This window comes from Pinus tabuliformis, chromosome 2_1, assembly GCF_031772625.1.
Source record: "Pinus tabuliformis cultivar Carrire ecotype Pingquan chromosome 2_1, CPIR1, whole genome shotgun sequence".
Taxonomy (NCBI): domain Eukaryota; kingdom Viridiplantae; phylum Streptophyta; class Pinopsida; order Pinales; family Pinaceae; genus Pinus; species Pinus tabuliformis.
Window position 1 is genome coordinate 660,890,825 of NC_142299.1, and position 12,466 is coordinate 660,903,290.

General features: G+C 38.3%; 1 protein-coding gene across 1 annotated transcript in view; it reads right to left on the reverse strand.

Annotated features, from left to right (window-relative positions):
• LOC149202321 (urease-like) overlaps positions 1-12,466 on the reverse strand; it is a 115,232-nt gene that overhangs the window by 32,661 nt on the left and 70,105 nt on the right. The window contains exons 4-6 of the mRNA XM_089399945.1: positions 1,488-1,617; positions 1,181-1,339; positions 14-184 (exon numbers count right to left, since the gene is read on the reverse strand). Coding sequence (XP_089256071.1) covers positions 14-184; positions 1,181-1,339; positions 1,488-1,617 — 460 coding nt within the window. The remainder of the gene's footprint in view (positions 1-13; positions 185-1,180; positions 1,340-1,487; positions 1,618-12,466) is intronic.

A 12,466-nucleotide genomic window follows, 5' to 3' on the forward strand; every position in this document is an offset into this window, starting at 1 on the left:
AATGGTTTTGTACCTCAATTGAACCAAGAATTTGAGAGATACCATGAGCGATAGCTGGATTGATAGTGTACTTTGCTATAAATCTCTTAATTCGGAGATTGTCATTCATATCAGACATAACTTCTGGGAGTTGTCCCCTTTGTAACTTCATTTTATGAGCAATTTGCCATGTACGAGTTATAACCTGCACAATAGATCATTAGTAAATGGATTTTCTCTTTCAACAATACACCCTTCAAGTAACATAATTTCATTTTAAGCTATTTGAAAAGAGATTAATAAACAAGTCAACCTAGACTAAACTTCAAGAACACATTGTACAACCACTTCACAGAATGTAGAATAAGGATAGTGCATAAATTATTTTCGTTTTAGAAAAGGAGATGGTTGTTACATGTTATATAGGTCAAATCTAATGAATATTCTTTACACTCTCAAGTTCTACATGGTATTTGAGATTTTGGAGGATAGTTTAAACTTTAGACTTAGGAAACAGTTCATATAACTCCAAAAAGGCCCAATAAAGACAAGCTAAGTAACACAAATTACACTACAGTTTCAAACCCAAAGAGGAACAAGTGAAGAGGCTCCATAGTCGGAAAAATTCACAGGAAGACAAATAAGGGGTTTGGAGGTAAGTGTTTGGTTATCCCTCCATGAACCCAAAGAAATTGAGAGCATATAAAATGTCTCAAAGGCTCATTTTTAGAAGTAACGTATTTTGAAGATATAGTGTGCACAAGAATACCTGTTTATGTCAGGCAGTTGTAACAAACATTTCTCTCAACTTATGATAGCTTATTGCATTGCATTTAGGGTGCATTTATGATTTCAAATTAGAAATGACATTGTAAGATTGTACTTGAAGGTCTTAGTTGTTCTGTTTCCTCTTTCAAAAGATGTATTCAGATGAGGTATGTGCTCAAGTCATTTCTAAAGGATACTTGTTAGAAATAAAAGAGATATATCAGCTTTGGCTTACTCTGAGACTGACTTTATTGAAACCATAAACCTGATAAGGCAAAGATGATTTTCTTTATCTATTCTCCTTTTTACATGTTTTTTTAATGTTATATAAGAAGTATTTCCCTAAAAGCATCTCGTCTATTAAAATAAAATTCTAATTTTAAATCTTAATGGAAATGCAGCAAAAATAACTAGTCTATAGTGACTCTTATACCTCTCCTACACGACCCATAGCTTGAGAATCAGAAGCGATCATACTAATAGCTCCCATATCATGTAAAATGTCCTCAGCAGCTATTGATCCTTCTCGTATGCGTGACTCAGCAAACTTGACATCTTCTTCATTGTCTTTGTCCAAGTGATGGCATACCATCTATGAGAAATGTAGAAATTGACTATTTAGTCAAATGAATCTCTTTTTGCATCGTTCCACCTATTACTAGTTTAGAATAGTGAGAATAAGCATATACAAATGATGACCATAAGATGTTATTCACTTAAAGTTTGACCATGAAAAGTACCAGCATGTCCAGGTGTTCATCAACAGTGTTGTGCGTGAATGGATTTGTAGGATTAGTTGAGGATGGAAGAACATTCATCAAGCCACAAACTTTGATAATATCTGGAGCATGACCACCACCTGCACCTTCACTGTTTAGACAAACTTAGTTAATAATAATTACAGTGCATCAAATTAGTACCATTCTCTAATAGTGCTTATGCTAAGTATTGAATATTATAAACTTATGTAAAAAATTGGATATATGTGGATGTGTGTGTGTGTATGTCCACTACTGGCCATAATTTTAAAATTTGTCAATGGGATTATCAAAAAGTGCAAAGAGGAGTGAGCGTTGGGAGTGGTAAAGCATCTCTGAGAGTTATAAATGAAATAAGACGTTGCAAAGTGAAATAAAAAACAAATACAGTTGAGCCCAAGGAAGCCCAACGTAGAAAAATGGCCAAGGGTCTGCAAGACATCAAGGAAAATTAGTAGCATGCTCCAACATAATCACTCTTAGGAACCTATGTCAAAAATTGGCTGTATGTATGTGCATGTGTCTAATTTCAGGAGAAAAAAGTCACATTACTTCATATTACTTCAAAACATTATTACATCCAAAGCACTACATTTCCAAGATGAGAAATAATCAATCATGTAAAGAGTTGCTGGAGGACTCTTCATGTACCAAGATCAAAGCTAAATTCTCTTTATTCCTTAGGAAGCCTAATCCCGAAGTCTTCAAATAAACCTTAAATAAAATCCAAGAACCAATTCTCACATTGCGTATTCTAGACAATAGTCCATCATGAATCATAACAATCTTAAGAGGCAAAACCAAAGCCATAATATAAAAACATATCCTTAGAATAGTACCTTTTGAAGCTGTTTGGATAATCTCCTTAGTAATAGAGAGACTGCTCGTTAAATAATCATGATGTTCTCTTGATTCTAGCTCCCCGAGTATGGGAGTTGGGAGGCTAAAGATTCAAAGGAATACATTTTATCTTCTTACCTTTACTTCAATTTGTAACTTTTGCACACAATCTTGCTTGATTTGGGAACCAACCCTGGCATCATCTGAAGGAATAGATCCATTATGAACCATTGAGAAGGACACATGGGTCACACAACCATTCATAACTAAATTAGCTGCAAAACCAACAAACATAAGATCTTTCCCATCAACCCTTTGGACTTGAATTCAGCCTCACATTTTTTAGATGTAATGAAAAAAGGTTGACAAAAGAGGAAACCATTGATTGGATAAGGTGATCTCCATTGAGTTGATAGTGCTGGAATATATCCAACTCCACAAGAAGCACCCAACCATTTGCTTGAGACATATCCCCCAAAATAACAATGAGGCCATCAAGTAACCCCTTGACATCATCTGCTAAAGTCGACACTATTGTAGACATTGCTTGGAAGGCATGAGTGCTTTTAATAAGTAGTGACAAAGCACCTAACTTGGTCCATCTTCAAAGTGTCCATCCATCGAATAGAGAGATTTATGTGCTAATTTAGGTGATAGGAATATAGATCCAATAGACTCAACATTGAATTACCCCCAAGATTATTACACCCACCTAATTATGGCCATGGGAGATTAAGCGTCAATTCTTCCTTCAACATCCCTCCTCTTCATATATGCCTCTACCTTGAAAGGGCAATCCCAAATGTTGTGTCCATAAAAATGATATTTTATCTAAATCTGGAATTTATTTCCATTCAGAATCTCCACAAACTATAGTAATCATGTTTGGAATGCCACCATTGGTGTCCATAAACATCAACAATCTCAACATCCAGTCACAATTTAAGGATTCCAAGGCTAATTATGAAATAAACTTAGGCCTTCCCCCACACCGTGAAGTATCCTAGGGTTCCAAAAATGCAAGGAGAGACCTATAAGACAAATACATGTATAGTGGTGAGCTGTCAATGCCATGTTTGAGTTGAAGTTCACATTGTAAGGTTTTAAGCAGTGTTGTGAAAATCGCGATTTTTATACGAAAAAATCGCCGGTATTTTTTTTTGCCGATTTTTACTGAAAAAATCGCGATAAAAACGAAGAAATCGCGATAAAAACTTAAAAAATCGTCAGGGGTCGCGACAGCATAGTTTTATAATGCTTTTTTGGGTTTTTTCATGCAATTTTTTTTGAAAGAAACAAATAATTTTTGAGTGGGGCAGCTTAATGATAAAGTCTAGGCCCTAGTATGGATATGCTATTCATGGTAATGTTAAATTCTTAAAGTAAAAGTGAAATGAAAATGAAGATTAAGGAGAAATGTCACTTTTACTTAAATTTTTAACATTACCATGAAATGACTCAGGATGTTTGAGAGTGGTTCCAGCCTCATTGGATTTCATATGGAGAAAGTAGAATTTTAGATTTCATTTAAAATCTAGCAGACTTATCAGTTTTTCAGGATTTCAGGATTGGGAGATTGTAATGTTTCCAGGTGACACCACCTGCCCGGGCTACCCCTGCCACCAGTAGAGGACGTGGTCTACCTCCTATAGCTCCTACTTCTAGTTCTTCAGCTTCCAGAGCACATCAGACTCCACTGCCATCTCCACCAACACAGGCACCAGCATCTACATCTAGAGGGAAAGGGAAAGCTGTGGCATTTTCTCGCAAGAGGGGCAGAGGAAATCAATAGGATTAGACTTTCATTTTATTGTATATGACATTATGACATGATGAGATACATTATCATATTTTTTGTTGATATTTTGAGGTTGAGTTGGGATTCAGGAGTCAGGACTTACTATTCAGGACATGATTCAATGTTATGTGTGATTTTAGCACTAGAAATGATATTAAACATCTTATATATTAGTTTTTTTATCATATTTATGTGTCAATGTATTTATTTTATGTTGTAGATGGTTTAGATATTAAAAAAATTGAAAAAAAATGAATATTTTTGTACCAAACGATTTTTTTCCGATTTTTTCCCGATTTTTTCCGATTTGTTCCCCGCGCCGATTTAATCCCGATCGCGATTTTCACAACATTGGTTTTAAGGTCATATTCAATCCCTTGTACAATCAAAGACCGCCCAAGAAAACATGTTTATTTGAAGAAGATTCAAAGAGGAATACGAAAAAGCCTTTGTTAAGAGGGGATGTGTGGATCTTATTCTATGCTATTCCATACCAAGTCGTACCAAGCTGTGAAACTAGAATTGAGAGTGATAACTTCTCTAGATAAAGTAACCCATTCGGGCTCTCTACGACTTTGAAATGCCATCCAAAATCCACTCAGTACTAGTAGGCACTGAAATCGATTTCTCACTATCACTCATTTGAATACATTTCATTGAGCATCTAGGAGGGGAGCTTGGGGCTTGAGTCTTTTGAATGGATCCCCCACCACCAATCTTTATAGTCTATTGGATGCCATCTTGAGATATTAAGTCCAAATACCCTTTGATTGAGATGATTTATTGATACCTTTAGTGGTCTCAATTATACCATCACTTCGCTTTTCCAAGAGGTGACCCTTTTTTTAGAAACCTAAACCTCCCTCGCCATCCTTTTCCTTCTCCATATTTCATTTAGGAATGATATATTTTCTAATGTGACTAATAACTATCAAAAAGTACAAAGAGGAGTGAGCATTGGGAATGTTAAAGCATCTTCAACTGAAATGTAAAAGAAATAAGAAAGTACAAAGTGAATGACAAAACAAATATCGTTGAAACTTATAATGCCCTACCTAGCAAAATGTGAGCAAAATAGCCAAGGGTCTGAAGGGCATCAAGAAAGAAGCCCTAAATTAATGACATTGTCAACCACCAACTATCCTAAGAAAAAAGGATGAGAATAAGTGGTGATTATATTCTTGATGCTGTTAATTTTAGATAACAATGGTATGTTCTATGCTTGCAACAATTACTTCAATATCTTTTATTAGCCCAATGTCAATTCCACTTTAATTTCCAATAGCAATCACATAAACCATTATTTCACATTGACAGTAACTGTAGATAGAACATAAACAATAAATGCAGAAGACAAGACAAGAGAACACCAATATTTGGCTAAAGCCAGGGAAAAACCCCAAGATAGGGAAAACCCTTAATCAATCCTTCTTATTATCAAATATCAAATGTTCAGCAGAGAGAGAATGTCCAATAGAGTACAATGATGAGAGTCAAAGTCAATGTGACTTGACTTTCGTAAATTACCCAAACCAATGAATATTTGATCAGTTTGATGAAGGATTACAATTCTGAAAAGTCAACAACAGTCAACTTGCCCTAACCAGTCAGCAGTCAATGGTCAAAACAACAGTAAAAAAAATCAACAAATCAGCGGTCAAACCCAGTCAAATGATGAAGTCAACCTGTGGTCAAAACAGTCCTGCAACTCTGTGGTCAACCTTCGTCAAACAACTCCTTTTGCCTCGGTTTCTGTGCCAGATAACATGGCCTGTTTGGACAGACCTATCCCTGGTCAAAATGTAATCAAACAGTCCCTTAAGGTCCAAAGTCAACGCTGGTCAAAGTCTCCTCAAGAACAGAAAGTCAGCGCAAGTCAAATCAACTCCAAAACTTGCATGTGTGGAAGAACAGGATGCCTCAGACTTGTATGACCCAATCAATGAAGGAGAGAGAAGAATATGTTGTGTTGATAATGTGCCAAATGAGGATGAGGGTCTTCCTATATTTATATGCGATGATGGGGGTTCAATTTGTCTAATTGACCCCAAGCCGACCTTGAACAATTGTGTTCTCGTGGTGTTAAAATTGGCAACTAGGGCCAAAATTCCACTTCGGACAACTCATTTGATGAAGGTGATGATTGCATTGTATTCCTCTTTTTGAGTGGACCAAAATTGACATAACGATCACTAAATTTGGATAAGGAGAAATATTTATTTATTCAAAAGAAATTTTATAAGACACGACCTTATCAAGGTGGGAAAAATTGAAAAAATGAAATTTGAATTTGCCTCCTCAAGTGCCCAAGTCGGCCTACCATGAAGGATATAAGTAGTCTATTCAAGATACCTCATCACTCATATTTTTTCTCTGAAATAGCCGCAGAAGGAAGATGACCCCAGCGAAGGAGCAAAGGCAAGGTTGACGTTATGGTTGGGCTGTTTGATGGGCTGAGTTTCTTAGGCAGGAGGCCGAGTATGTTAAGGGAAAGTCTGGGCTTATTTGAGGGTTGTTCTAGGCATATCTTTCTCCTATTTGCAGGTCCAAATTATCCTCGAGGCAGATCACAGAGCTGGAGTGTTTTTGGGTGTGTTTCTATGATGTGTAAATCTCTTCTAGGTTGACCGCATCTACAAGAAGCCCCTCTCAAGCAGGCCGCAGTCCCTCCTATAGCAACAGTAGGTTTGGATTCTTGTTTGAAGTGGCCAAGAGGCCTAGAAGACAGTTCTGCCTAGGCTGCAGTCATGAAGGATCAGCGAAGGTGTTTGGAGCCTGTCACGAGGGTGAATGCAGAGGTTGCAGCCGTAGGTTAGGGCTGGCATGTTGCCCTAACCAGGTCTATCATAATCTCAGAGATTTGCCTAGCACAAGACGGATTTTGGGCCCATCATATTTAGCAAAGAAAGCCACATTATTTGATCCAGCTCCTTTAGAAGATTATCTTGTAAGTACTGTTGACCACTGATTAGGGCAGAACTTGTCTGCTACTGTTCAAAGGCAGAATTGCATACTTGTCTGGGCAGTTTCTTTGACGTTTTGACATTGGCACGGGTCATCATTTTGGCAAGTCAGTTTTGACTTTGATTGTACTCTCTCTCTCTTTCTCTGCTGATCATTTGATTATAATAATAAGAAGAATTGATCAAGGGTTTTCCCCATCTTGGGGTTTTTCCCTGGCTTGAGCCAAAATCTTGTGTCCTCTTGTCTTGGCTAGTCTCTTACGCTTGATGTTTATGTTCTTTCTTCAATTACTGTCAATGAGATAATGGTTTATGTGATTGCTAAGAAATAAATGGAAATGAAAATTGGGCTCATAAGGAACATTGAAGTAATTGACCTAAGCAAAGAACATGTTATCTAAAATTAACATGGTATCAGAGCTCAGGTAAGGACAAGCCCAAGCAAGAGTGAAAGAGAAAACAATCACCAAGAGAAGTCTGTTGACAAGCCTCCTTGATCTCTTCTCCCTGCAAGTCTGAAGGTAAGTCAAAATGAAGTAGAATCCTCAAGAAAGAACTCACATACTTCAACAGAAGGAAGGACGGATTCCTATATTTGTTTTTGACTCTGGCAGTTGCTAAGTTTCTGTGTGATATTTAGCTGTAATGATCTTACAAGGCCAAGATTTCTATTTATCTTTCTGGGCAACCTTGTGCTAGACCAGGACTGTTTTAAGACTCCTACATTTGGAGAATATGCAAGTTAGAAGGCATGGAAGGATACAATATTTGTTGGTGACAATGAAGCAACCTCCATAAAGGATTTGGATCTGTGATTCCTTTAAGTTTCAGAAGGCAGAAAATAAGGTCACTTTCCACAGAAATTTAAAGGAGGACATTTCAGCCCTATTCAAAGGAACCTCAAAGCTAATTTAACAACCCTCTCCTGATCGCACTTATTGGGAAGTATTTCGATTTCTGCATCAAAGGTTACAGTCTCAGTTTATCTAAGCAATGAAGCATCTAGTGCACAGTTGTGAATAACAGCGAAAGAAAGACCATCAGATCTGCATCTTGCTTCGATTTTTTTTAATGCTCTGGTATGTACATTAAAATCATTATTGAACAAGTAAATATATCAAAGTTTTTGTGAAAGGACTGTTCTCGAGTATTGCAAGGCATTCAAGGCCTTCCTATTCGACCATCAAATCAACTCTAGAAGAAAGGAAAATTTATAAGTGTATGGTCCAAATTCTATGACATTGTTCATATGATAGCCTGTAAAGGACAGTCCTCAAAAGAATTAAAATTCTGAGTTTACTCCTACGTAAATATTTAATCCAAAGTTGACTTTGCTGAAAGGACATTTTGAGCATGAATCTGTACTCAACCTTCTACACATTCCTGAGCGTGAGGCCCAAGCTACTCGTCAAAATTCTAACTAGAAGCAACCTAGATCTCCTGCTCTGAGCTCATTTCATCTCAAAAGAACTTAACCCGAGTCTCTGTTATAAAGAAAGAGGAGCCGAGACTCCTATCATATTTTTCTTGCATAAAGGAGACCTAGATCGATCTCATAAGTGTTTTTAAGAAGGCTCATCACCTTGATCTCAGTCTTGGATCATAGCATAAAAGGTGTTAAATCATCTATACATATTATGTACGCTGACCTGTGGAGACAGTATGAGCACCTGGGAGATGAGATCCATGATGTGTTCCTTCATCAGTGTCGTAATCAACACATATATAGATTCACAACTTGAATCTCTTATGTCAGTCAAGCCGACCTATGAAATTTTATTTATTTACAGTGGCAATATTGTTAATCTATATTAACTCCCTTCAATATAGTCATCAGTAATATTTGGTTACATTGAAAAGGAAGAGATCTATAGGTATCAAGCAGTATCGATCCTTAATCATTTTTTTTGAAGAAGAATCAGTCACTTATCCTGAAGCCCTCTAGTAGCATCATTAAAAGTAGCAGACCTGGAGGTGTATGTTGATTTGGGGTAGCATCGGATGTGCTCTAGCCATGAAAATTGGTAGAGGCTAAAGCAAATGAGATCTCCAAGACCCAGAAATGGTTTGGGCAGATTCTAACCGGTTTGGGAGATATTAAAATAATTAATATTTTTAATGTAGTTCCTAAGTCTAAACTTAGGAAAAATAAAATATTAATGGGTATTAATATAAAACTGGGTTAGAAGGTTCCAAAAGTCATGGATCAAGCCAAATCTAATCTTAGCTGTTGATTAGAGATTTAATCTCGGCCGTTGAAAGACCAATAGGAAAAGTATAAGAAGAGGCTTGAGGGTTAGTTGGAAAACACACTAAGGGAGATCAATTAGTTCGATTTCTGGAGTGGGGTTAGTTGAGAAATTCGAATTAGTGGTCTGGAGAGAAGCAAGAGGCAGCAAGTATGGAACCAGAAAGTCGGAAACAACACCAGAGGACCAGCGCAGAGGTTGGAAAGGCAGACGCAAAGTTTCTTAGACAGACGCAGAGGCAATAGACTGCGCAGTCACTGGAGGGCCTGTGTGGGTGACATAGAGAGGCCCAGTGCTGACACAGAGAGGCAAGAGCTAACACAGAGGACCTGGGAGCTACGCAGAGGTCAGCTAGCCTGACGCTGAGACTAGGAGAAGTGTTGGAGAATTTTCTCTCTGTTGGGTAAGCCAGTTTGGCACCCAGTTGTACTGAAGAATTGTTGAATAATAAAATCCTCCCTTGCTGCACCGGTTTTCCCACATTGGGTTTTTCCAGGGACTGTTGTCCAAAATATTTGTGTCGATGTGTTGATTATTGTGCATGTGTTTGTTTCTGTATTATGGTGTGATATCTGCAACATAATTTATTTTAATGTTTACTGAAGGATTTTCATAAGTAACTTATTGGGAAATAAGTAGGTAAAATAAATCAGTTGTTGCAGTGATGAGATTTTCACATGGTATTAGAGCAAGTAATCAGAGACAGGAAGGGAAAATCAATTATGGGTCGAGACCATGATGCAGAGGCATCTACGTTAGGAGACTCGCACAGATTTTCAGAAAATTGCACAAGAGAAAGTAATTTTGATTTCTCTATGTTGGCTTCCATGCTGAAAGAAGAAGTGGCTTGTGTGACTAGCTCTGCATCATCAGAGGTATGGTATATAGACAGTGGAGCCTCTTGGCATATGACGGGAATCCGGGAATATTTCTCAGATTATCGGGAGGAGAAGATGAACTTTCAGATCACCGTGGGGAACAAGGCAAAGTGTACTCCAGTAGGGAGGGGTACCATAGTTTTTCAAACTGAAACAGGAGAGCGGTTCCGTGCTACCAATGTGCTGCATGTACCAAGATTGGGGATGAACTTACTTTCTGTGTCGCAACTTCAAGGAAAAGGCTATGACGTCTTCTTCATCAAGGAGAAAGTATACATCAAACACTTGAGCTGGAAAAAGAAAGTGCAGATCGGGATCAAAAGTAACAGGTTGTACAGACTACAACTAGAATCACCAATGGCACTAATAGGCAGTCATGGAGACAAGGATTTGAATGAACTATGGCATAGAAGAATGGGACATTTGCACCATGGGGCTCTGAGAATTCTCAAGAGCACTGTAACAGGAGTTCTGGATCTTAGTACGGAACGAGATGATGTATGCAGAGGATGTGCTCTAGGAAAGTATGCCAAAGCAACATTTCCTAGAAGTAAAAACAGGGCCAAGAGTGTACTAGGATTGATACACTCAGATATCTGTGGACCCATGTCCACTAAAGCTCTTAGTGGTGCCGAGTACTTCCTTACCTTCATTGATGACCACTCAAGGAAAACTTGGATTTATTTTCTGAAAACCAAGGACGAAGTTAACTGTCGATTCAAAGAGTTCAAGGTTCTGGTGGAAAATCTGACTGGGAAGAAAATAAAAGTTTTGCGTTCAGATAATGGTGGAGAGTTTGTCGATTAGGACTTCACTGATTTTTGTGCTAAGGAGGGCATCAAAAGAGAGTGGACAACTCCTTACAATTCGGAGCAGAATGGAGTAGCAGAAAGAAAGAACAGGACTATTATAGAAGCAGTTAGGGCCATGATGTATGATCAGGATATGCCAAAATTCTTGTACGCAAAAGCATGCAACACAACAGTTTATGTTCATAATAGAACTCCTCATCAAGCATTGGGCAAGATTACTCTAGAGAAAGTCTTCACAGGGAAGACGCCTGAAGTCAATCATTTCAGCTTAGCATATTGCCGCATACCCAAGGAAAAGAGGAAGAAGCTGGATCAAACTGCAGAGAAAGGATATCTAGTCGGATATAGCGAGAACGCTAAGGCATACAAAATCTATCTTCCAGGGAGTAGGAAGGTAGTAGTTTGACGAGATGTGAAGTTCATGGAGGATAGGGCTTTCAGAAAATCTCGAGAAATGCCTTCCGAGGAGCAGTGAAAAGAGGAACTGTTGGTCAAACCTCTTCAACCAACGAAAGAAAAGAATTCTTCCTCGGGCCAGGAAGAATCACAAGATGAGGAGGAGCTAATAGAAGCACCTGCTGGTAGAGGAAAAACGACCAAGGAACTTCGTCAGATTCTGCGAGATGCAGAGGACTTCATTGGTGCGCTAAGGAACAATAAGAGGGAGCGAAAACAGCCAGATAGATATCAGACATTAGTAGCTCAGGATGGGGAGTCTGCTAGTTTTCAAGAGGCAGCTCAACATCAGGTTTGGCTAGATGTGATGGTAGAGGAGTACAACTCCATAATGGTAAATGATGTCTGGGAGGTACTATCAAGACCTCATGACAAATCAGTGGTAGGTTCGAGATGGATCTACAAGATCAAATACACTGCAGACGATAGTGTTGAAAAATACAAAGCCAGGTTTGTGGCTAAGGGGTATGCTCCGAAGAGACCTTCGCCCCAGTAGCCAGGTATACATCTATCAGAACCGTGATATCTCTTGCAACACAGATGGGGTGGGAGATTCATCAAATGGATGTCAAACAACATTTCTGAATGGAGTGATAGAAGAAGAGGTATACATTGAACAACCAGAGGGCTTTGAGACATATGAGAAGAAGTCTAATGTATGTAGATTGAAGAAAGCCTTGTATGGGCTGAAACAGGCACTTAGAGCATGGTATGGTCGAATTGATGACTACTTGCAGAAAATGGGATTTGTCAAGAGTGACGCAGATCCAAATCTCTACTATTTGGTTGTAGAGAATGAGCTTCTAATTTTAGTATTATATGTGGGTGATCTCTTCCTGATAGGATCATCCAGGCTCATCGGGGACTGCAAGAAGAATCTAGCCACGAAATTCAACATGAAGGATTTGGGACGAATGCATTATTTCCTGGGGTTGGAAGTTTGGCAACAAAAGGGGGAGATCTTC